Source organism: Eutrigla gurnardus (genome assembly GCF_963514095.1).
Source record: "Eutrigla gurnardus genome assembly, chromosome: 19".
NCBI lineage: Eukaryota > Metazoa > Chordata > Actinopteri > Perciformes > Triglidae > Eutrigla > Eutrigla gurnardus.
Genome location: NC_139930.1, coordinates 13,863,914 through 13,889,896, shown reverse-complemented (window position 1 = coordinate 13,889,896; position 25,983 = coordinate 13,863,914). Strand labels below are relative to the sequence as shown.

At 40.5% G+C, this 25,983-nt stretch overlaps 3 protein-coding genes across 3 annotated transcripts; 1 reads left to right on the top strand and 2 right to left on the bottom strand.

Annotated features, from left to right (window-relative positions):
• Positions 1 to 122: 122 nt before the first annotated feature.
• On the bottom strand, positions 123 to 2,576 carry rln1 (relaxin 1). The gene is made up of 2 exons (XM_084034645.1): positions 1,956 to 2,576; positions 123 to 1,412 (listed from the first exon to the last, which is right to left on the bottom strand). The coding sequence occupies exons 1-2, from the start codon at positions 2,149 to 2,151 to the stop codon at positions 1,060 to 1,062; spliced, it is 549 nt and encodes a 182-aa protein (XP_083890771.1). The 5' UTR covers positions 2,152 to 2,576; the 3' UTR covers positions 123 to 1,059.
• A 152-nt stretch (positions 2,577 to 2,728) lies between these two features.
• Positions 2,729 to 10,835, bottom strand: plgrkt (plasminogen receptor, C-terminal lysine transmembrane protein). The gene is made up of 5 exons (XM_084034646.1): positions 10,697 to 10,835; positions 10,252 to 10,350; positions 5,460 to 5,590; positions 4,837 to 4,946; positions 2,729 to 4,287 (listed from the first exon to the last, which is right to left on the bottom strand). Exons 2-5 carry the CDS (start codon positions 10,330 to 10,332, stop codon positions 4,160 to 4,162), a joined length of 450 nt encoding a protein of 149 aa, XP_083890772.1. The 5' UTR covers positions 10,333 to 10,350; positions 10,697 to 10,835; the 3' UTR covers positions 2,729 to 4,159.
• A 1,673-nt stretch (positions 10,836 to 12,508) lies between these two features.
• On the top strand, positions 12,509 to 19,669 carry LOC311029729 (programmed cell death 1 ligand 1). Its single transcript, XM_084035022.1, has 9 exons — positions 12,509 to 13,118; positions 14,061 to 14,121; positions 14,255 to 14,517; positions 14,661 to 14,757; positions 15,029 to 15,292; positions 16,402 to 16,512; positions 17,833 to 17,916; positions 18,376 to 18,484; positions 18,707 to 19,669. The coding sequence occupies exons 2-9, from the start codon at positions 14,067 to 14,069 to the stop codon at positions 19,170 to 19,172; spliced, it is 1,449 nt and encodes a 482-aa protein (XP_083891148.1). The 5' UTR covers positions 12,509 to 13,118; positions 14,061 to 14,066; the 3' UTR covers positions 19,173 to 19,669.
• The last annotated feature ends 6,314 nt before the right edge of the window (positions 19,670 to 25,983 follow it).

Genomic DNA, 25,983 nt, shown 5'->3' with positions numbered 1-25,983 from the left:
AAAAGTTCTTTGACTTTTGGTCACTTTTCCACCCATTTAAAGTTGTTGAAGAGCTTGTGTATATGTTGAGTATGTGTGTCGGCCACAAATGGGTTTTATTTTTATTTAAATGTTTTAAACTGCACCAAATGTTACTGACTGGAGGGGATTTGTCATGTATTTGTACCTCAGGAAACTCAGTCGCTGAACAGAATCCAACTTGTGGATCATCATCTTTTTTTTTTCATTTTGAAACTCAAAACCACACATTCCAGTTATTTTAATGTCATTAAGAAAACAGAGCACATTAAACCAGATTTAACTGGTCGTTCTTTCCACTCGTTTAAGTGGAGTTTTGTTGTGAACGCCATGAAGCCTGGTTCTGTCCACTGATTTACTTTACTTTTACTCTAGACAGATGTAAATGTTTAGTTGAATAATAAGAATAAGATGGATATGTAGTATATTCCACGTGTTTATACTTAAACAAAACATATTGTAGTAATATGGACATGAAAATTTTACTTTTAAATCTAAATGTGGTTTGCTTTTCGCAAAGCCTCCTCATATTGTACCCACAGTCAACCAGCTTTTGTACATGATTTCTGCATTTAGACCAAAAATTAATTTTGTGCAAGGGGTGTAAATGTATTTATTACTATTGTCTCGTCTGTTCTTTTGCAGTAGTGTCCTCAGGGGGTCAACAGAAAAATGATCATGCAGACGTAATGTTATGAACAGAGGCCAGCAATAAGTTCACAACAGCCTAAATGACATTAATGCGCAATATTGGCCGGTGCTAGTATAAACATATGATACGGCTCAACATTTCATATTAACACAGTATTTAAAATTTATTTCCAATTATGTTGAAAAGGTGACACACCAAACATACAGAACATGAATTTAACAAAATATCAAGTGAGCAGAATAAATAAAAATATTATATGGCTAACTACAGCCTATTAAAGAGCAGATGTGAACTCTGATCCATATTTAACCTCCTACACCTCCACAACTGTCTACACCATATTCCTGCCACAACCTCTCTGCCATCACCCATCCCTCCTCCTCCCCGTCTCAGCACAAGCGTCCGATATCATTCTTGGTACAGCCCTGGTTACAGCACTTCCCCGCCACACCCAGAGAGAAGTTTCTCTTCTTCTTGCTCGGTACGGGCCAGTCAGCTGCAGCCGGGTTCCTGACTTGCTTGCCTAAAACTGTGGACGACTGAGGAGCCGAGTCACTTGGCGACTGCTGCTGCTGCTGCCTGTCTCCTCTGGTGGCGTAATGGACCAGGAGGTCTGCCAGGGAGTACGAGGAGCCGGTATAGAGAGGAGAAAGGTCGTCTGCTGTGAGCTCTGCCCCAGAGTGCCAGGTGTGCTGGTTGTCCTCCATTGTAACGTCACTGAGGGAACCCCACTGGAAGGGATCTGGAGAAAAGGATGCATATATAACAAGTTGAGCTTACAGTAAATCATTTATCAAATGCACCTTTATTTATAAGAAAAATCTAATGAACGGATCAGTGTTTAAAAAAAGTTTTTTCGGAGAAATAACACCATGGGAATGATGGTTATCACTTAAGTCCAATTGATAAACATGAGCTGACCATGGTGCTGAAATAACAGTCTCTGTCTACCAACTGTCCACTGTTGGCTGATTCACACTACGGCAGCCTAACTCACCATTTACAGTAATAGGGGCTTGCTAGAAGAAGAAAGAAGAAAATAGTGACAGTTCCTCACATGTGGACCCTTTTATCTTCCCTTTAATAATCCAGAATTAATGCGGAAATCTATTTCTTTTCTTCAAAAATGGTATTCAGACATGTTTCAACATATGGTAAAAAAGTAGATTTTACGACAAGCCGTTATGTTTTTAAACACACGTTTTTGGTATCGCTATTTTCAGATATACACCTTTTTTGTGTACAGAAATTAAGCATTAATAAAGCAGCAGTAATATTGACTCACCTTTGTCTCCCTCTGTGGAGCGTTTCCACCGGGAGCCGCCGCACGTGAAAATGACTGCTCTGATGAACTCTCTCCCGCACAGCTTCACCCCATAGTCCCTCTGCGTGATCAACCTGCTCATCACATCAGCCTTCATACAGTTGCATATGCCACTGACGCACAGCACAGCCACGCCAAGACTCAATCTCCACAGCATTTTCACTTGGAATCAACAGGACCAGTTGGCTGGTTTGCGTTGTGCAGGAGGGTCAAGCTGAGCTCCACCTCAGGTCTGATCAGGGTTTGGAATCCCGTTAAGTTTCCTTGTTGTTGCTTTTTTTTTTTCCTGTTAGGAGAGTTTTGTTTCTGCTAAATGCTGGAGTTGTACAAGATGCTCCTGTTTGTCTGTCTTGTGTTGAAGAGGAGGCTTTGATTCCCTCTTTTTGTTCTCTCTATAAACCTAGTCACTGGTTCACTCATCAACCTATGCGTTCAACCCCACCCCCTCCCTCGCTTTCCCTCCCTCCCTCCCTCCCTCCCTCACACACACTCACGTCATTTAGATTGATGACAATGACGTACTTGGGAGTTATTTCTTTATTGTAATGATATTAGGAGAATATGTTGAACGTAAAGCGTGAGTGCGCACATTACTCATACACTAGTTGAGGTCATAATTTTGAGACAAACAGTAGGAAGGGATGTATGGCATAAATATATATTATATACAATAATTGGCTTTAGAGCTTTGCATCAAACTACAATGTTAAAAAATATGTTTGGAGAAGAGAAAGTGTTGGCAATATTTCTTTTTATTCAATTTTCAAATATAGTTTCCATGATGTCAAACATGAATAAAAAATGTAAATAAACAATGCATTAATATTAGCACCTTAGAATGTATTACATCCACTGAATATAACGGTGACAATAAAAATAAAACTTACAGGTACACCAATGGTTTAAAGCTCCTTAGCACTCGTTCGACACATTAGCTGTTTCAGTAAAAATGACCAAAAGTTTTAGTGATACAGTTTAGAGTCATCACAATCTTCTGCTGTCAGGACGAATGTCTGCAGTGTCCATTATTTTTTATATGAAATCTTGATCACTCTGTTGCTGCTTTGATTATTGCTTTGACAGCCAGTGTACCGGTTGCCTGACTAGCAGGATACATCTATCTAATGTAAAACCCACAAGTTAAGCATCGAACACGTGAAAGCACAGAGATTGTGAGCCAAACTAGCATGTGATTATTGCATTTATTCATGTCAGGTGAGATTTTCTCGTAGTTTTGTGTCTGCCTGATGTGCAAGTAGGCAACCGTTTACTAAAACATCAGCCACATGGCCTTGATAACCTCACACTTTGTACCGTTAAGTTACTGTGAGTGTGTTTAAAAGTCGTTTTGCCCCCTAGTGGTCAAAATCAACCAATGCAGCTTTAACTAAGAACATAACAAACGAGCATAAACACAACCTGTTGAGAGATGCGCCACATCCCACTTCCATGCTACATACTACCGCTAAGCTGTTGTTTGATTGTCAAAAGGGCTGTTGATGCACACTATTCCCCCACTATGCAGTGCACAAAGGAAATACAGTGGCGGCAGCTGGTTTAATAAACTGTGGTTATAAAGATCAAATCTTGAAAAACCAACAAACAAACAAACATTTATAGATATATATTATATTATCTTTAAATACTACAGCAATGCTGGACATTTGAATGTCTCTCTGTGATGTTTAACACACAGGCAGCAGCTTTCATGTTGCATCATTCCCTGTTAGTATATTAAGGCTAGTATGTTAGTAATAGATTAGTATGTAGTAATGAAGTCTGGATGTGGGACATAACTGTAGTCTCAGTGTACAAAAACCTCTGAGTGAATATAGTAACAATGGTTGAATGTAATTCATTTAAATATTCATATCATTCCATGATATACTACCGACAGTGTATTACTAAATACGATTAGTATTTTGTTTGGCTTAAGTATATGTGTTTGGCTACTGATGCACCTCTAATAACAATAAGAACCAAAGCACCGTTATGGTTTATATCCATTCATATTTAGACGAATTTGACTCAAGGTCCATGATGAAGAATTAGTGCAAACCATAGACTCAATAATGTCAAAAAGGCAGTTTTTCTTTCTAAACAAAAGCATAATGGGTAAATGCATCGCCTGGACGGTTATGATTTTGTCTCAAACAACCAACACGTCATTTCTCCAAGAAGGAGGCGAGGCTGCTTCTCGCGCGCCGGGCTTTCTCTATGCTATCGAACGTTGGCGTCCCATGAGGCATGTCCAGACGGTCATGTTCAGACGTCATTATACTCTCAGCCTCCCCTGAAGGTACAATGGGGGAAAAAATGGTGATACTGTGGTCAGTGGCTGTCTGTGAAACCAACAAGTAAGTATTTCTGAGTAACTAATTATTGGGTTTCTCCCTTTTCAGGCGAGCACTAATGTCAGAAAAATAAAACAGATGATTGGAGACCAAACTTGATATATTTGCATACGTTGTTGATACCCGCCGAAACATTTGGGCATGGGAGGTATAAGAGGTATTAAATTAATGGAAAACAGCTAAAATGACTTAAAATGGCAGTGGCATGTGGGTATATTTTGGGAATACACAGATGTTCAAATAGTACATATAATAATAATGTCAAATTGATTGCATTAGGGCTGCACTTTTGTAATAAAGGCATTTTTTGTGTAATAAATGTTGGTCATTGTGGATGTCTATGTAACAGCTCTCATAGATGTTGAAGCAAATATGGCTGAAAATCAGTGGATCTTGAGAAGGGAAATATAAAAAAAAAAATTCTGCCAGCATAAAGCATTGATTGTGTGACGATAATAATAATAATAATAATAACAGCTTTGTCCTACCTCTCATGCGATAAATAAGTGTCCCATAGGCACTGTCCATCTGGTAGGCTAATATGAAGCTGAGAGGGACGATGGGAGCCAATAGGAATGGTTTCTTTCCTTTAAGGGCACTGAAGAAATGTAGGGACAAAGAGAAGAACATCTTAGAATTTTTATAATAATATTTAGGCTACACACTTATATTTGATTTAAGAACATTTCATCTGCCATTATGTTGACTTTGTGGAATTTTCGCAAATACTTCCTAGGAATATAGAAGATGAAATTGTGGAAAATGTCTAGTGAATCAGACGAGCGGTGACTCAGTTTTCATGTGTCATTTCTCTGTAGCACAACCTACTGGTGGATTCTCACACAGTTAAACTCGATGTGACTACCCTGACAAAACGTCATACATGGAGCAGCACCAGTAAAGACTACTAGACTGTGACTACGCTAACACTGAAGCCGTGAAGACTTACAGCTGCCACACAAGCTGATAAAGTTGTTCTCTCGCTCTGCATTATGACTGGTCTCTTCCTATGAGTGTTAGAAACCAGAGGTCACCTTTGGGTGAATCCTAAACGTGAAGCAAAACACCTAGGATCTAATTTCCTCTATGAGCCGTCATATACAACACTCACCCTACAGTGAGTCCAAGTGTAGCCACTGAAAAGAAAGTCCCAAAGTATTTGATAAACTCTCTGGACCAGGCGACCTGCATGGCCATCTGCCTCTCTCTCATCTGGTTCTGCATCAGGATCTGACGCTCCATCTACGCACACACAACCACACACACAACCACACACACAACCATACAGGAGAAAGAAAGAAAAGATAGAAAACGTCATCAGGCGGAACAGACCTTTAAAACCAAATATGGACACTCTGAGTGCCTCTCAATGTACAACTTGAAACATGAAATTGTTTTATGAATTCAGAAAAAAAACAATTAACTAATGAAATTACCGAAGATAACGACTACAGCATTTATGCCAACCAAAATACATTAATACTGCAAATGTCAAAGATTAATTAAGTAACAGTATCTCCATATATATATATTTTTATTACATTATTTAAAAAACATTTTTTTTTGCATTTCTGCTTTATTTGATAGTGAAAGAGACAGAGAGAAACGACAAGGGAGAGAGGAAATGACATGCAGCAAAGGTCCTTGGATTCTTATAGAAAACACAGTTTATCTTGCATGCCTCCTCTGTGAACGGAGAATCTTCACTCCTGAGCTGAAACACTTGCTCCACTACCGCATCATGCTGCTATGCAAGTCTGTGCAGGAGACGGTAGTGGAGGAAGTGATTTAAATCGTAAGATGTAGGTGAAAATCCTTGTGTATTGTGACTGGATATATCAGACTTAGATTATACTGCGCAAGTTGTGTGAGTTTGTACACTGTTTTTTTTTTCAGTTCAACAGGGATTTACTCCGTTTTCAGATGCTTCTGGATTCACCCATCAGTGTGGATGCATGAGAAAAAAATCTTCAAGAACTCAAGGGAACGCAGTGAGTAATTTGTGGTAATTTTAAGGGTGAAAAAACATTTTTGTCCAAGGTATGTGTTGATCTAAAATGTTTTTTTTTTATATTAGTCTATATAACCGTGGTAATTGAAGCAGTGAGATAGACAGGCAGTCAGAGGGACAAAGCCATGGTCAAAGCAACGAGAGACAACCAGTCCAGTCTCAGAGACACCTATGTCCTTGCTGCTGAACCTCAGTCGGATGAATCTTTTGTCTGCAGCTTCCTGTTTGACGTTCACTCACATCTACACGCACACATATTCATGCTTCCTGCGTGATGACTGCTATTGAGCAAACTGAGTGACATTTTCAATTAAAAAGATGTCAACCCTTAAAAAAAAGTTAATTTGTCAAAGATCCACTTAAGGAATGTGAAATTAACTCGCTGATGACGCAAAGGTTCAAAAAAATTCTTTTTAAAAGCAGCATGATGACGCAAGCGAGTGACAAATTACAACATGTTGGAAAAGCAAGGTTGTGATTTCTGACTTTCTGCCCATATATAAAAATTCTGTATATTTGTGTTAATGGCTGAACATTTCATTGCATTGAAGCCAAAGCTCACACTTTTTTAATTGGGAGGCAGAAACTCATTGATGCTATTCATTGATGGACGCATATATTTCATAATTCTACACTAAAAATAGTTGTTCGGAATGGTTTAACATATAATGACAAAGCATTGCCCAGAAAGCTCAAGTTTGCAACATTCGGAAGTCAAACGGAGATAATGCTGCCTCTCGTGTTTATCCAGCTTTACTTTATAACAGCAATTCTTTTAACAAAAACTGTAACAAGCGCTAATCAAACACCATAGTTAGCTAGTTCGCGGCCAAATGTTTCCCCCGCTGTGACCATGTAGAGTATTTGACTAATAAAAGTCACAAGAGGAGAAGGAGAGAAGTAAAATTAAGACTAATAATTATGAAGCTGTATGCTTCTGCCAGTCAAGTTGCCGTTTGCAGCTCAGGAGGGTAAAGCTGTAATCACTGAGCCGAGACGTCATTAGCAGGTAAAAAAATACTGTAAAAGCCACTTCTGTTAGTGTTAATATGATTTTTAAGCATGCTGTTAGACCGACTGTGGTGAGCTGAATCACTTTGTGAACAGCAAAATTTAAGTTTCTTTCCTGGTCCCTTTTCGTTACAATTACAAATCAATCAAGAACGTATTTAAGGAGGTGAAATGAGGTGTTTGAGAGCAAATTAAATAAAAGAACTAAAGAAATTAGATTAATAACGAATGAAGACATTAAGTAGTTTCGGCCCTACGTCACTTATAGTGTATGTAATACGAAGCAATCGTCTGCTAGGAACACGGGAAAGATTCTGTGTACACCCGAGAAATGAAATGAAAACGGTTCACTGGGAAAAAACCTTGGAATCAATTATTGTAACCAGTCTGACTACAACTGCTACCCTCTCCAGGAAAGAGGAGGCTACAAAGGTTTTAGAGCCAAAGGGGTGACGGTGTCATACTGGGCGAGTAATGTGTCATGGGAAATTACAGGAATGCAATCAACGGTGCTTGTTCCCTAATTGTGGAGTCGGCAGAGCTCAATGAGTGGTCAACAGCAAACTTAAAGATCCATCGTTAATGAGTCATGTCACGTTTTGAGCAGACCCCTTTACAAGGACAGCAGGGGAAGTAACCCATTGTTAAATCCCTCAGCAGCAGGAAATGTGCAATGATGGGTTTCTGGTGACCTGGTGAAAGAGACGTCATCTCTCGCAAAGTCATCCCTTTCCTCATCTGGGTCACAAAACAGAAAGTACACCAGAGATACTGGATGTTTGATGTAAAAAGGGGAGAAAAAAAAAAGGTACTTCTTGAGGATCATCATTTTGTCCCTTAAGTCACATGCATGTAAATGTATTTTAAAGTTGCACGTGCAGAATATTCCATTGGAGATAAAAAGCAGTTAAAAAGAGATGGAGGTGTAATCAGAGTATAATCAGCATAATGTGTGAAAACAATAGCCAACAACTTGATGACCGTCAGTGTGTCATGACTGAGCTTTGGGGGTCATGCGTTTGGGATGCTTTGGGAAGTTTTTTTTTTAAACATCAGTTTTGAACCCGAACCATCGCCATCTTATCATGTAGCTCACTCTAGCCACACACCTGCCTGTCTTATGATTAAAATGTTGGTTATCCTCATTAAAAAGTTGATTCACAAATGTGTCATGGAGCTGTGTGAATGTGAAACACGCCTGTTGATTAACTACAAAATAACTACCGGTATGTAGTTAGTGAAAACAACATGTCTGATGTGCACATAAGCGCAGTCCGATGCTGGTTACACAAAATGTAACGATGAATGTCGGGTATCATTTAAAACGTTGATACCAGATAGATATCGAGGCTCGATATCCGGTCATAACAATGACCCCATTATCTTTAGAAAGTGAGGATCACAGCGATCAAAAACCAGTGCAATCAAATAAATCCAATCGCTTGTGGGGAGGTCGTACCTCTCACTCACATTCAAACCCACTCAAGTTCTGTGAAGGAAAAGCACAGACCTACTATTAGTGGCCAAGACCGCTTTTAAATATTTAAAATGAACAAAAGCGGCATTGAGATAATTTCACAGCTGCCATTCATCCTCTGGCCATGCGTCATACAAACACATCAGTATCCACCGTGATTCAAACACAAAGCCCCGATGACTTGAGAATCCATGAGGGCAAAAGCGCAGAAAGGAACAATTAACTATCGAATGACGTGACTTGAAAACACTGGGAAGCAATCATCTCTTGACAGCTTAATGCACGGGGAGGCAACGGCATTGCTTCGCCAATATTCTCAAATTGCCAGGGTCAATTTTATCAATTGAATCTGATGAAAAGATGCAATTTCACCATTACAGACTGAAGATTTTTGTTTGACTTGTCGACATCTCAGTGCGTTTTGTTCAGCCAAATGCTGAGAAGCTGTCAATTAATCTACATTAATAAAATCTTAGAAATGTCTTTTTAAAGGTGTATTCAAAGTGTGAATTATAAATATGAAACTATCTGTATTAATGACACAATGTAGATCCACTACAGCAATGCTTAAACATCACGTACCTAATATTCACCATGAGTCATTGTCACGACCCAAACGAGGGCCGCGCTCTGAAACCCAATTTCCAAACCTTTGCCCTCACTGAATAATAATATTTGTCATCCTCCACCGCGTTTACAGCGGGAGAAAATTACGGGACAGAAAACAACAAGCCTTTTGGGTGCTATTGGATAATGTCATTGGTGTTATGACAGCAACACATCCCACCTGCTGCCCACCGGCAGCTTACAGGCATAAATAAATCACGACAAATTGGCCCCCCAAAAGTAGAAGAAAAACACAATCCTTTGTTTAAAAAGGATAATGAGCGCAATAAAACATGTGGCATCTAAATGGAAATTCTAAGCGAAGCTTAACCCTCGTGTTAACGCTGTGCGGTTCAAGAAAGAAAGATGACATATAGAAAAATAAATTAATGAATGGGCTGAGATATTACAGTTTGCGGTGTAGTAATTACATTAAAAAGGTATTATTTCATGTTTCCCGTCATTATATTTAACAGATTTTAGTACGTGTAAGCAATAATAAAGTTTTCATCAACAGTTTTTTTTACCCTCTTTGACCTAATTTAAGGTCCTAACTGGCTTGACTGACAGGTGCAACATGTTCATGGTACGTTCAGTACATGCAGCTGTTTTTTCCAAGACAACGTACAAAAATTAAATACAATCAAAGCCACAGCAGGTCAAACATAACGCTACTTCCCTGTTCCACCTGACGGAACTTCCACATGTTTCCGGGTGCATGGAGACGGAGTACACCATAGGTGCATAGCATGTTGGGTGTTTTAGTATGTCTCGCCAGTTGGGTGCACCTCGACTCACCTGCAGCCGGGCGTTGTGGAGCATGAACTCCTGCTGCTTTGTGAAGTTAGCGTCCATGGATTTAGACAGTAGAAACCCCATGGCGCTGCTGCTCTGGTCCTGAAACAAAGACACAACCACTCAAACTTACAGATAGTCGACGTGTAGAGAGACACACGACCAACTTTATTAACTTCAACGTGCAATATGGCGCCGTTGGTGTTTTCATTGCTTCTCTCCAGTGATGCTAACACCGTACACGTACACAAATGTCGCTGCCAGGTGCAAGCGATAACGTTAGCAGGCGACTTTTTGGGGGGGCTCTCCTGTCAGTTAATTTGGCTAACTATATGCTATATTCTCCATGAAACTGCTCCCTGTGCTTCACCTGGTTAGCTTCTGTTTTAACCGTTGGTGGTCGTAGCTTGGTTAGCTAGAAAAAGGAAACAGACACAGCTTTACATACCTAATAGAATATGGAGACGATGGGCAAAACAAGGTAATGACACTCGTCATGAAGCAAGTCCGACGAGTTATTCAAGGGCAAAACAAAACGCGAGCGCGCACCGCTAACTTCCTGTCTACCGTCTGTGGCTATAAATAGACACTTCTGGTCAAACTTTTCAAAATAAAATAAATATAATAAAATAATATACATTTTATTTACTTTACTTTATATGTATTCATAGATAGATAGATAGATAGATAGATAGATAGATAGATAGATAGATAGATAGATAGATAGATAGATAGATAGATAGATAGATAGATATGGCCTTCAACAGGTGGGAGGGTAGTACATTCATTTCGTGAGAGGTTTCATATCCCTAGCACCTTTTTGTTTAGTTCTGACTTGATGTGTGAAAAAATCGCCACGCTGCAGTGATCCACATCAAGCCAAGCTATCATTTTCCATCTAGTGTGAGAACAGCCTTGGGGACTCCTGACAAACTTTCACCTTCCTGCACAAATAATACCGGATATTCCACCTCCTTAGGTTCACAACCAACTCAACATAAATGAGTCGTACTGTCAGACATGTTTTTCTTTCTTTCTCTCAAGAACCGTACTAAATTGTAAACTTTTTCATTTAACACCATAACCCTCTTCCACATTAACCAATGATGGATTTCATAGAAAAAAAGTTTGTTTATACAATATCTGTATCACACACCTTTCCTGCAAAGAAGTTTTTTTTTTCATCTGTTTTGTCTTTTAGTGACCTGGATTGAAAAGTCCATGACAATTTCCCCGACGCGATGGCAATTGTGACAAAAATAAACTCCCTTGTGACAAAAACATTGATAAGATCAGATTGTAACAAAACGTGGTGTGAGAACACACCGTCTATGGGAGCCCACAAAACTTTCCTACAGTCATAATGTACTGAAGATGAGACCCAGAGGGATCTCTGCCAGCCAGGTAAAATAATTGGATGCATGCTGCTGGGGTGTGGGAATTCCACCGGGCTGGTCACTAAAACTTCTCTCCATGAAAATTGGATCCATTCAAATTTCCAGCTTTCACAAATTACACGTGTTAACTTGCATAACACGAATCTCTTTGTTGTCCGAAGCACAGACAATTCCAGTTTACTTGCTGTACTGTACTGTAGTGTTTTATATTATAAGCGGTGGCATGGAACCATGTAGGCTACATCTACTCAAGGTCTGTGTGCAATGCTGTGGTAATTGTACTTTATATTTATATTCCATTACATTTCAGAGGCAAGTATATGTATTTAGGCCACTAAATATATGTGACAGTTCCTTTGCAGGATACAATTTGACATATACAGAACATTTGGTGAATTTATAAAATATGTCTATACTGATTAAACCAACTAAAATGCGTAACTTTTCCTTAAGTGAAGTATGACTTCATTACAATTCACCCTAGAGTTATAGGTGAAGTGTAGAATGAGGTGCACTTTTTGTTTTACTAACATAAGGGACATGAGAGATGCCCCCTTTTGTAAAAAGGCCATTGATCTGACTATGCAAAACTTGAGATGTGCTTCAGGAAGAGACCTTCCTTGTTGCTAAACCCGGGAGTGGAGGCGTAATATTTTCAGTTTAAGACCAAGCTGGCAAAATAACCTAATTTTCTAATGGAATAAAAATGTTACTTGGCCACAACAGCATCTTGAGGGCTGAAATCAATCAATCAATCAATCAATAAATCAATCAATCAATCAATCAATCAATCGATCGATGTAACAGAGCATGTTTGCATACATGGATGCTATCAATTTACGTACAGGATACGCACTGTTACAGTAAATGCTCATTTGAGTTCGACAATCAATGACGTCGTACTGTACTGTACACGTGACGTCACGGGGACCCATGAGCGAGAAGTAATCATACAGAGACAGAAAAAGAAAGCCCACCGGGAAAATCACAGAATATCTATACATGCCGTCTGACTGACCCGCGCTATAAACTATAACCTGTTATAATAATAATAATGTTTTGTCAGATTACTGATAATGTATAGCGTCTCAGCGGTTTTATGACTGTTTTTATGTTCCGTTGCCGCTGCCCACTTTCCTTCCAGTAACTGCCGCGGACTACCGTGTTTGCTGAACACGTTTCCTGCTGCACAACTACAACTGCACACTACTTGTCTCCTCGCAGTTACATTTGTCAAATCGACGCGTCCTCTTGTAGTTGTTATTCATTTCTGTCTAACTGTCAACCAGAATAAGTTCGGTCGAGTAACGTAAACGATACAAAAAGTTGTCTCGTGGGCGTGTTGGGATTTCTCACGCGTCGTCTGTCGAGGAACGTCCTGCTTAAATCTTACAGCGGAGAGGGCGACGAACTTCAGATCAGTGAGCGTTCAAGGGAGAAGCAGACAAGAGCTCGTTGTTGCCAGACCTACAGGTAAGACTATTACTGACTGATAAACCACGGTTCGGTTTAAATTTAAATTATTCTCAATCTTATTTTGAAAATGATTATTAGTATTTTTGTTAATATTCTTATAGTTCCTATAATAATAATAATAATAATAATAATAATAATAATAATAATAATAATAATAATCTGTTTACTCTTTATTTTTAATTTCATAATTTGATGATTTATTGCCATTCATCACCTTTTGCCGTATGTTTGAATCTAACTCTGTAGCCTGAAGACCAATAAGTCATCTTAATAATTAACTGATGTCAGTAATCAATGATGGGACACACACACACACACACACACACACACACACACACACACACACACACAATCAAAGGCTGTTCTGCAGAACTACAGTTATTTCCTTTTTCCAGGAAATTTGCACAGAAAAGTGCACACTCATGTTCATGTAAGGCACCTATATAATTAATTATTAAGCTAATTACTTAAAAATTGACTAAATATTTTCCACTGAAGCATGATTTGCATGTTAAAGTTCCCACATTAAGTAAAATGTGTATTTTACAAAGAGAAAAACTGCTCTGTGTATGTGTGTGTGTGTGTGTGTGTGTGTGTGTGTGTGTGTGTGTGTGTGTGTGTGTGTGTGTGTGTGTGTGTATGTGTGTGTGTGTGTCCCCGTTAATTTCTTTATCAAGAATAAACCAAAGAGGAAGTAATTTGTTTTGCAGAGCTGTAAACAAAGTACGTCTTGACAGCATGTGATGTGTGTGTTGCTGCTGTGTCTGTTAAATCCAGTGTAATGCCATTTACTTTGGCAGAGTAACAGAGCAAACTAGATGAAACCAGTTGTGGCTGTGGAATTCACATCTGGTCTTCCTCAGACCTCAGTCTGACTTTCTCAGTAACGTGGCCAAAAAATTTCATCATGTGTTCATCTCTGCTTTGTTTCTCTCTCAGGTCTCAATGGACTGGGCCCTTATTGTAGTTTTACAAGTCATACTTCAGCCATCTCTCTCAGGTGTGTAGTAATAACCTCTCTCAGGCAAAGAAGACTATAAGAGACACAAATTGCATTGACATTAATCATTTGTAGTTCTATTTGACACACAAGCCAATTCACAAAGCATAATCATTACATTATTTCCCCGCAGTGTTGTTCACTGTTGAGACAGAGCGGGCCACGTACGAGGCACCGTTCGGAGGAGATGTCGTGATGGGCTGCAGCTTTCAGCCGAGGCTCTCGAGTCCTCGCGCTAACCTGAAGGTGACCTGGCACTGGACCAGCCCTCCTTCCCTGCGGCACGTGTACCGCATGGATAACTGGAAGGAGGACTTGGCGACCCAGGATCCGGACTATCGGGGCCGAGTGAAGCTTCTCACCGATGAGCTGCAGGGAGGCTGGGCCAAGTTACAGGTCAATACGGGCATTGATGTGTTCAGATCAAATTTGTTGGGCAGGCGATGGGTTATTTAGGCCTCTAGTTTATAAGGGCATAGTGTGTAATATGACCTCCAGGACATCTAAGGACCTTGCTGTCTTCTTTTGTCTCTTTACAGATCTCAAGGCTCAGGATCAATGACTCTGGGACTTACCAGTGTATGGTACAGACAGGAGAAGGAGCCGATTACAAAGTGATCACTTTGTCCGTTGTGTGTAAGTACCCACTCTGTGACGGTGTCACGTTTCAGGTCTTTGGGCAGAGAATTCAGGGGCTTTTGGGCTGTCCATAGCGAGTGGTCATTTCTGGGCAGTCACAGCATAACGACAATGAAAGTGAAACTAAGGTCTATATTACTCAATCTGGTAAAGAATCCCTTATCATGCAAGATCTCTGGAGCATAAACATAAAATGATTATCATAGGAGATTTATAGTGAAAGCAAGGTAGTTATTATTTGTTCTTCCTGTCTGGATCTCCCCCACAGCACCTTATAAAATGGTGACCAAACACATTGAGAAGGCTGCAGAGGAGGATAAGGCGCTGCTGACCTGCCAGTCCGAGGGATACCCCGAGTCCTCCGTCACGTGGCAGGACGGACACCAGCAGAGACTCAGTGCCGACACCAATGCGGTGTCCACGCCAGACCAGCTGTTTAGAGTCACCAGTCAGATACGCGTCAGCTCATCAGACACAAACAACTACACGTGTCTCTTCAACGATGGCCACTCCGCGACATTTCATATTCCAGGTACTTTTTTCAAATGTTCCCATAAGGCTTTCGCTCCAAGAAAAAAAATTATCAAGCTGGAGAGAAAAGGCATTAATTGCAACATCTCCAGGTCACGCCCAGCCAGTCAACGTTACGCCATTTGTCTCCCCCCCCTGTTTCTTGTCAGCTCTTGTCTGCTTCAGTTACAACAAGATATCATCAAATGAGAAGCAAGCAGTCAGGTTATAGTGAGTCTGTGTCAGCGGTGGAATATTTCATACATCATGCTTCCTTGTACTTTTACTCCACTCAATGTCAGAGGGAGATATTGTACTTTTTATCCCACTACATTCATTTGATAACTTTATTAGTTATTTCACTGATTCAGTTCACTAATACAAAGTCAACTAATACATTTGGATGTGTATTTATAGATTTTTAGACGCATAGTTGTTTGTATATTTTTTACTTTTGGTACTTTAAGTACTTTACTTAACTAACAGTAGTTTTCTTCTCCCTCTGTGGTACTTTTACATAAGATAACTCCTTCCACCCTTGACATTTTGTGTGCCTCACTGCACTGACATGAACAGGAAAGTTATCATCATTTGCGTAGTTATCACCTTGTACTGCTGTTTCCTGTTATGTTCACATTCTCTTTTTGATCAAATTATATCTGCTGTCAACCCACATAAAATAGGATCACTGTTCAAAGAGGTGATATGTGAGACTTTTGGCTCTTACTCACAGTTTTTCCAGAGTTACAGGATCTGACCCTGGTTTTCAGTGACGCTGTGAGATGTGAGATGAAGCTGAGATTTTTGCTAAATATGGAAAATGTGGCTTGTGTGTGAGTGTAGGCTGCTCATGTTTCTGCTTATAAAGTGTGCAAACGTGTTCTCAAAAAAAAAAAAAAAAGTGGAAGAAGATCGCATGCACAGCCAGTCAAAAAGAATAGTACACAAGCACGGTTCACTTCTACAATGTTTAGGTCTCTTTTTGGTCTTCACCAGTAAGGAGAAGTTCGCAGCGGTTCGTCTTTGGTACATTTGGTGATTTCCACAGTGGTAATAAATTTCAAACCACACTCGAATTATACAGTTTTTTTGTCACATTTTAACAATAAACTTCTTCACTGTTTTTCACAGATGAAATACCCGTTCCTCGTGTACAAAACGGTGCCGCCATCGTTGTATTGTGCATAGGAGTGATAATGATCCCCATCATCGTTGCTGTGCTCATGTGCCGGCGACAAAAAGGTAACCAGTTTTACTTTATTTGTACAGTAGAATCAGGATGTGTGGTGGACAACAAGTGCATTGTGTGCAGGAGAGACAGTGTGTGCAGGAGAGACAGTGTGTGCAGCACCGACAGTGTGTGCAGATTGGAAAAACATAAAATTCTGCAATACTTAAGAATGGATTGAACTTTATTGCCCCTCAAACAAAGCACAGCGGTGCTAAATGCATTAATCAGCATCCAAAACGTCTGCCGTTCCTGTTTCCCAGGCATCGCAGCTGAGCTGTGTTTACTTTATGTTCTTCAATTTGGCAGAGGAACTTGCTTTGCTGTCTAAAAAACAAACGTGTCATTTCAACGGAAAAGCCGAGGCGAGCTCCCGACCAGACGGTGACACATGTATTATTTTAGTTATTTTTTTTCTAGTAAAAAGAGGAAGTGTTTGAGAAACGTTATGGCATTTGATCTTTATATTTGTCACCTTTACCAACATGTGACTCATCATACATGTTTACAGGTCACCATGACTTGTCTTTTTTGGACACGTGTCACTACCCGTGTGGAAAACACCCATCCCAGTATTGGTGTGTGTGACAGGGGAATTTTAGGCTGTTTGTTAATGCGTGGGTGTTTTTTTTAGTACAGCACGTTTGATGTTTGAACAATCCCCCAAGTTAAACGCCTCCATCATTTTAATAGTAGACTAACTTATTTTACTTTTTTTCTCCGTATATGAATGTGTGAACGCGATAAGAACTCTTACTTCAGCTACGGGTCCGGAAACCTAATTATGGTATTAATAGGATGGTGCCACAAGCCACAAACATATCGCAGTTGAACTACGTTAACTAGCATGCAGTTGTTTGTATGTTTGTATGGTCTCAACCAACGACTGGACATCATTTTATCTAAAAAGAAAGTGTGTTCTGCAACAAATCGGTCCAAATTTAGTCAAATTGCTGACGCTGCATTTGTAAAACATTTTTGATGCCAGAATAATACGCCCACGCTTTCTGCCACGCTCCACGAAGAAGGTTGAGAACAAGTATTTCAGGGGAACCTGAAGCTCCTCCACAGTGATGACTCTACTATCGATATCATTCCCTCTCCACTTGATTGGATGTCATGCTGTGAATATCACGCTCATTTCCAAGTCATCTTTCACTGCATCAGCTGTGAAATGTGCCGCAAGTTACTCTTGAAAAAAAATTGGAATGGCCTGACTGAAAAGTCTAAAAGCCACGGTTATAGCTGTATCAATGAAGCTGGCCTGACTGAAACATAACTGTTCATTAATAACAATTATTAATAACACTAAATGTTACTCTCCTCTGTGTTAGTGTTCCAGCGCTGTCACCTTCCATCAGACCCAGAAAAAGGTCGAGACAAAGACAAAGAGGAAGAAATTTTTAGTATTAATGAAGGTAAGAGACTCTTAAAAACTCCTCTTTATGTTATTTTTTTGTTTGTTTTTCAGTTGAGTCATAATTTCCTGTTGTCTGCTGACTATAGTTGGTAGAAGCTCCTCAGTTAGTAACCGAATGTCATGTTTTGTCCAATCAGAAGCCCAGAACCCAAAGATTTTCAGTTTATTACGACATGAGAAATGGAAAAGCAGCAAATGCTATCAATTAAGCTGTTCATTTTCTGTTAATCTATTTAGCTTTATATATACATTATGCATAATTCATTTGCAGTGAGAGTCGATAAAAACCTGTTGCTTTTTGCTCAAAGCTGCCCTGAGATGTTAAAAACCCCTGAACCACACTAACTTGTACAAATATCAGCCTGTATTGCCATACAAGTACTTTTCTGTGCGAGATGAAGTGATTCATGAAATGACGTGGATGTGATTATGATCAGGTCTGTTTTATCGTCTGCAGGTTCCACGGAGGAGAATCTGGGGGAGTTTCTGAGACGCCATTATTCCGACCTCAGCCGAGAAGTGAGGCACCGCCGGGATGCTCTGGGAGAGCTGCCTCTGCAAAACCAGTGAGTCACAAAGCCAAATTTCCACTTCATGATGCCATTAGTCATCAGTAGGAGCAACACATTGACTTACAAACCCAGTGAGAAAATGTTACCTTAATTATATTTGGTCTATATCTAGCTTAACTGTCAGTTAACCAATGGTGGAGGATATTTCAGATCCACATTTATTGTTTGTATGGGCCTGTAGCTTACAATCTAAATTATGCTTTTTTTTTTCTCCAGTAAGGGCCAGTCTGTGAGTCTTCTACTCCCAGAAGCTGGAGAGACACTTTTTCTCGAGGGCGCCCCGGGCAGCGGGAAGACAACCATAGCCCACATCCTGGTCTCTTCTTGGACCGACAGGCCCATGCAAGCCCTCTCAAACCTCCCAGGCCTCGGCACCCTTCCACTGCTCTTATATGTGGACTGCAGCAAAGCGAAGGGCGACTTGTTCCAGGAAATAGTGACTCAACTTTCTCTTGGGGGAGGAAAGGAGGACGAGCTGAGGACGGTGTTGACCGGGCCCGGTGAGGTTCTGCTGCTGTTGGATGACTACAGAGAAGGCAACCAATTGTTGGACGAGTCCGTGAGGAAGTTTTTAAGGCAAAAAGGGGGATGCAGGGTGCTGGTCATGGCCCGCCCGGGACACTGCCCCACACTCAAGGGCACGGTTGAGCCAGAAAGGGTGCTGCAGCTCCAGACAGTATAAGTCTGAGGACACAAAGACATTAAGCACTCGTTACATGTTAATGTTATAATAACTGCATGGTTTGATTTTGTATGAGCCCAGATATGCTGCATAATAGGTTGAATTCAATATATGCATTAAATGCATGTATCTTTACATGACAGTCTTGATTTGAATAGGGTAATGTATTACAATCCACTGTAGCTTTTTCGTAAAACCCCTGAAAGTGGTTTCGTCTACACCAAGTAACCCTCCGTCTTCAGCAGATCTGAGACCGATCACTTTTGTTTCTGTGTCAAAAAGAAACACTTTATTAGGGTCGTTTGCAAGAAAAGCAGAAACTATTTCTCTTTGCTGTTGGTGAAAAAGGGAAGTGACATCATGAGCGTTCCTGGCAAGATGGTTCACCGGTTCCAGTAACGTTTGGTGATAGTTTTCTGTTTCATTCTCCAATATCCAGTAATGCATCATCCCTTCTCTCACCGAATCTATGAGTAAATCTGATTTTCACTCACTCATCATGTTGTCCTGTGGTTTTGAATGATGTTTGACTCATATTTTCCCTCCCATGCAAAATTTATATCACAGTGTTCACCTCCAATAACTGCAGCATCAGCCTTTCAGAGGTTTAACGGAACCTGATTGTGGGTTTCTTCTTTTCTACTGAAAATCATCATCATCAAGTTGTTATTGCTGTTCTCTTCACATTATTTCTGAGGTTTAACTGTAACGGGGTTACTTAAAGCTGCACTAGTCTATATTTCTGTAATGCATTGGGTGAAAAGATGGAAGGTATTCCGATGAGTCCACAGAGGACCATCACCCAGTCCTGCGATTCCTCTCAGCTCTAAATCGAGCTTCTCGGAGTCTCACAGCTCATTTATTTTGAGGTCTGCTACTTTACTGTGTTGTTTGAGTCTCACCGCTCTCATCAACCCTGGTTTCAGCCACAGCAGGCTGCTGTTTTCAGTTATAAAAAACGGCAAAGGCACCAAAAAGTTAACCTTGGTGAACCTAGTGGAGCATTTAGATGCAAAAATATTAGTATATTTACTTCAGGAGTTGGTGGAGACCAAAAAGAGAGGTGGAAAAAAGTTAAGTTGAAAGTTTGCTAGACTTTTAAAAAACAACAATTATATTTTCCTGCAAAAAGGAAGAGGAAATTTAGGTCATAAAAGGAATTACATGCCCTTTAATCTGCAGTCACAGCTGTGATTAATACACCATCTGCACTTTGGGTTTGTTCATGTGAGCGGGTGTCATTGGGTATACAGTCATATATGTGAAGAGGAACAGAAACAGTCTCATAGCCATTGGTTCAAATAAACAACAACATAAATATCAACTATTCATTAACAGTTGATACACGGCTGTTAAACCCAAGAATGCTGTTTTTTAAATTGAAAGTGAGACTAATTAATCAGGCTTAAATCAATACTTCATCCAACATTAATCTTTTTTAAATATCAAAACATTCTCCTCCAACAAGCTTATAAGGTGTTTGAAGTTGGTTGTTTCCCCACTGATAGAAAACAGCGGCTGTGATCAACTCTCATGTTGGATAAAAAAGAAAATGATCCTTCAGGAGATGCTTGTAAACGCTTGCATAAACCACTTCCCTTCTGTCGATCAGCGTATTTCCAAAATATCACAACACCTCCGATATTCCCCATGACTATGATTTCTTACAGTAATTCATCTAGAATGTAAAGTACAGTTTTTTCCTGGATGAACTAATCTCTAACATTTGTGACATTTATGTGGCATTATAATGAAATGTGTGTTTTGGGGTGAAAACCTCCACAGTCTAAACAATACATTGTCATTCTTCTCAATATCTTCAAGCACTACATTTCTGTCATTATGACAACATACATGGTGTGGTTTCTGTCACTCCCTACTTCTCTCACTAGATGGAGCCATCCTCCTTTCCATGCAGCCTCAGTGAGATAAATAACGGCTCAATATGGAGTTATGTTTAAAGACGGAAATAATTTAGACATAAAACAAACAAAAAGCTTGCATTTCATAAAATGAAACTGTCTCTTTTATACATTCTCTTCTATTTCACTGTCTAAGCTTTGTTATTTTATTATTTCATATCTATTGTATTGCTTTTATATGTGAATGCTCATATATCTCACTTTTACACACATTTAGGCCAAAGTAGCAGCAGCAGCACATGAACACAAATCTTTGCTTTTAATGTTTTTCTTTTTATTGTAATTTTTTCCCTCCAGCTTATAGACAATTTTCTTTGGGGACAAGATAAATTATTAATGAGTGAATCTGTGCCCAGAATACTCTGCTGTCCCATATATATTCTCACCATCCATTCCATCTGAGAGAAATGCTTCCCCCTGAAACTCAACTCCCCAACATAGCTGACGCTGTACCCCCCCCCCCCCCCCCCTCCACCCACTCTTACCTCCCAATATTGACACACACAAACACACACACACACACACACACACACACACACACACACACACACACACACACACAAATGAGAGTTAACCCCATCAAAAAGGATGGTCTCCGCCATGCGCGGCCCCCATTTCCTCCTTCAACCTCAACCTCCCAGACCAAAGAGGCGGTTTCATCATTTGGTAATTAATATTCTGGGGAAGCGGAGAGCATCGGGAAACAATTATTCAATAACGTATGGATGTAAATGCACACACACACACAAAAAAAAAGCACATGCACGCACAAGCACATATATATCACCATGATCGACTCTTCCTCTCCTCCAAGATCAGGTTACTCTCAGACACGGAAACCCAACTGGAGTGAATGTAGTGGATGTGCTGGACTGAGGGTGAGATCTTGCATTTGTAATATTCAAGGTGCTGCTTTGTTGTGTTCTTTATTCTTACTGAATGTTTGCTCCAGAGTATGTTACTAAATTACTAAACGCATGTAATATGACAAGTTAAAGATAGGTGATTAAAATAATAAAATAAAAGCATTATAGACATAATAACAATATATAAGAATAATTTTCTAATGTTAAATAATTGGACATGACATAAAAGTTTTATAAAACTTTATACACTGTTGCCTATAAAGTTGGAATATCTTGTCTTTAGACACAATCCTCTGTTTATTCCTATTTAAATACATCAGAAATCACCTTTGACCTGGTGCAGTGATTACATTATGTGTCCCAATTACCCAGGTGAAATAAATTCATGCATAACATTTGTTTGGCACTATAAAAACAAGACATTTGCAAATGATTCCAACTTTATGGGCGACCCTATATATATAAAATTGCATTGCAACTGTATAAGTGCTATGTCATTTCTCTCCTACAGAGTAGTACTGCACCATGGTGGGGAGGATGGGGCATGGAGGGGGTGGCCATGTGTCGATCGAAGCCGAAAAGGATGCCACACTTAGATTGTCCCTGTTGTCTCACACACACACGACTCGGGTCTGCATCCACAAAGTCCTCCGCCGGCTCTGAGCGAGTCTGCCTGGTAATTGGGATCAGATGAGTGGCAGCAAAAGCGAGGCGACCTGGGTTCTCCAGGACCCGCGCTAACCTGGAAGCATTTATTTTATGGAAAAGATGTTTAGTTAAAGCGCAGCGCTGCAGCCCAGCCCCTCTAATGACTCTCCGACTTTCTTGCCCAGGCCTGGAGACAGAGCCCTGTGATGGATACGACTGGTGAAACAGGGACACACACACACACACACACATGAACACACATGCTTCCATCACCGCGCACTGTGATGGATATGACTGGTGAAAGCTCTGAACACTGCTTCCTGAGTCCTTCACTTCCTTCCTCCCAGGCCTCAGTCAGCCAAAGCTGAGCCGGGTTTCACTAGACTCGGGCCGGATTGGATTGCAGATTAACTGGCTTCCTGTCCAATCCGTTGGCTGCGTTCATCTGCTTTCCTAGCGGTCACTTTTATTTATGACCGCGCGCTGACGTTATTGAGGGTGAATGAGTCTCTTCAGGATGGATGAGATCCTGGAGGCGGTCGTGGATTTACTGGGGGACAATGTTTTTAAGAAGTGTACCGTGGAAAGAATTTAGGAAAAACATTTTTCTGAAACAATGACTCCATAAACAAAATCTGATAGAAGAGAGTGTTTATGTACTCATCTCGTTGTGTATGCGTGCATTTGTTTCTCTTCTAGAGCACATGGCAGATGGATTTTCTTGAAGCTGTTTTTGTGCTTCCAAAATATTCCATCTGACCAACTCATTGTTGTCTATTATTGAGCCCCTAATGTCTTATTTTCATAAAGAAAGTCAAATTAAATATGCCAGTGTGGGGAGATCTCCCACTACAGATTGAAAAGACTTTGACAAAAAACATAAATTAAGGCCTGAATAAAAAACAATAAAATAAATTTTGCATGGACTGAAAGTTCATTATTTCTTGTATCCTTATAGTTTTTATTTTTTATGACATGAGGGCATTTTTTTCTGAAAATATTGTACAAAATGTTAAATATTTGAATAAAAAGAGGTCATGCCAGACAGATTTTCACTTATTCTCTGTCATTTTCTTTAAATAGGTCCGAGTACTAATCAACCGATATATATTTGCAAATTGTGTCCATTGTAAGTCCCTCCACCATCCCAACACTTCAGAGCTCCAACACCACCCACCACCCACCTCTCGCCCTCCTCCCTCCCTACGTCCCTCTCTCGTTCTCCCTCTCTCCTGCTGGCAGTCCTTGATTACACTTGTCTCCTGGGGGAAGGTTTAAACTCCTCAGAGATAGTAATATCGAGGGCACTACTGGCTAGTCACTTCAGATCAGGGCGGGGGGAGGAAATGGCGACGGACATAAAGCTAAATATATAATTCCTCCCATGCCGGTAATCACGATGTCCAGACGATTTGAAATGACAGTTTAACCACTTTAGACTGAGGAACGCTTTGTTCACATTTGAGAAGCAGGAGGTGTGTGTGCTGGAGCGTCTGGTTGCTCCATACGATGGTCGGGGAGCCTCCTCGTGGGTATAGAGCCTATCCAAAGGGGCCCGTGCGGTCCTCTCTAAATGCACGTTTGGGGGGGGGGATAAAGTGCACGTTCCATTGAGTTAAAATGGTTCGCAGGCCAGACAGGAGCAATTCTGTGAATGACTGACGTGCCAAGAGCTCCGGAAGGAAACACTCTCGCCGCCCGGTATTAGTTCACCTGATTATTAGGATATCCAGCTTCCTCCTAAAATGGCCGGCCATTTCCCTGTTAGAGGCAGTGAGGGCGCCCACCTGGAACGTGGTCTGCATAACACCAGGCACAGCGAGGCCTCATGCCACACATCTCAACCAATTACATCTATAAATATTAATAGGCTAATCTTCACATAGTCTTTTCCTGCGAGCCTTGTAATACATCCCTGAAGGGGTCAGAGATACTCTTACGGACATCAAATCCATTAAATTTCTTCCTTCAATTTGCATATGCAGAGGTTTTTTTTGCTTCAGACAGGCCCTCTCAATGCCCCCCCCCCCCCCCCAAATCATCACATCGCAAAAGGAGGGTTCATTTCGTATTCAGCCACTGATTGGATCCTTGATGAGATCTTCAGGGTGGCTTCACTCACTCTGATGCCCTTTACACTCCAGAGGTGATGAGAGGAGAGGGAGTGGGAGAGAATAAGAGGTGCGTGGGTTCTGTCCAATTCTGTCTCCGCTTAAGTGGCCGACTCCGTCGCCCGCCCGGCTCCACGGCCTCCTCAGCGGTTCAGCTGCTGCAGGAGCACCGCGGCTTGATGCTCAGAGTGTAATCACAGGCAGCACAAAGGGACGGCAGAAAGCAGGGGGGAATCATATTCTGGATATATATATAAAAAATGAGACCATGGTATCGACATTCACTCCAAAGATATGAATTATGCAATGCAGAAATCTGCATGAAAAGTCGAGGTATGCTGAGAGGGGAAGACTAAAGTAAGAGAGGATGGAGGGACTGAGATACACTCAAGGGATTTTTATTATTTTCCCCCAAATATGGGGTTAAATTGCAATCTCTGAAAAGAATAAAAGGGATGCTGAATTCATTAAGTGGCCTGCCACCCCTGTACTTTCAAAGATAAAGCGAGACGATGCAACTTTTGAAAGGAGAGATATTACATTTTTCCTCCAACAAATGAAAACCTGAATTCATAAGAACTAAAACAGACTTGGTCTGGCATGAACGGTATCTTATGTCTAGCAAACTTTAGTTTGTTATATCTGTATAATGACATTACCAAGTCAGTGATGATTCAACTGATGTATGACCCTTCTACTTACATTTGAACATTAATACTGGTAAATGCTAAAATGTGACCTTTGTCGCTAAACAGCAAAAGTTACCAATTATCGTTTAATTGTTAATTTAATTTGCTAATGATACTTTATGTCCTGAAAATTCTGTTTTGAACATCACATTGCATTTTCTTCATGCATGAATCAGACATTTTTTTTTAGGTAAAAACACAGCGTTATAAAGCTGCAAGTTCAAAATGTGTAAGTGGTTATCTTTCCTTAGATGCACCAGCGACGAATAGAAGGCCAGACTATTAAATCAAACGTTTACTGAACTAATTCAGGCTTGTATATTTTTGTGAGGAATCGCCAAAGGACACACCGCAACGTCCACAGACACACAAAGACACACACACGCCAAAAGGCGGTGCTAGTAGTAGTAAACATTTAAAAGGAACAGGGTAATTCACTTGATAAATGTCAACCAAAATGAAGCTATCAGCTGAAAGCAATTTCCTCGTGCTTGCCTGTGTTCTGCGCCAGGGACTGGGGAGATTTTCACCCCTCCATCGATCATGAAGCCTCTGTTTTAGGCCAAGGTACACAA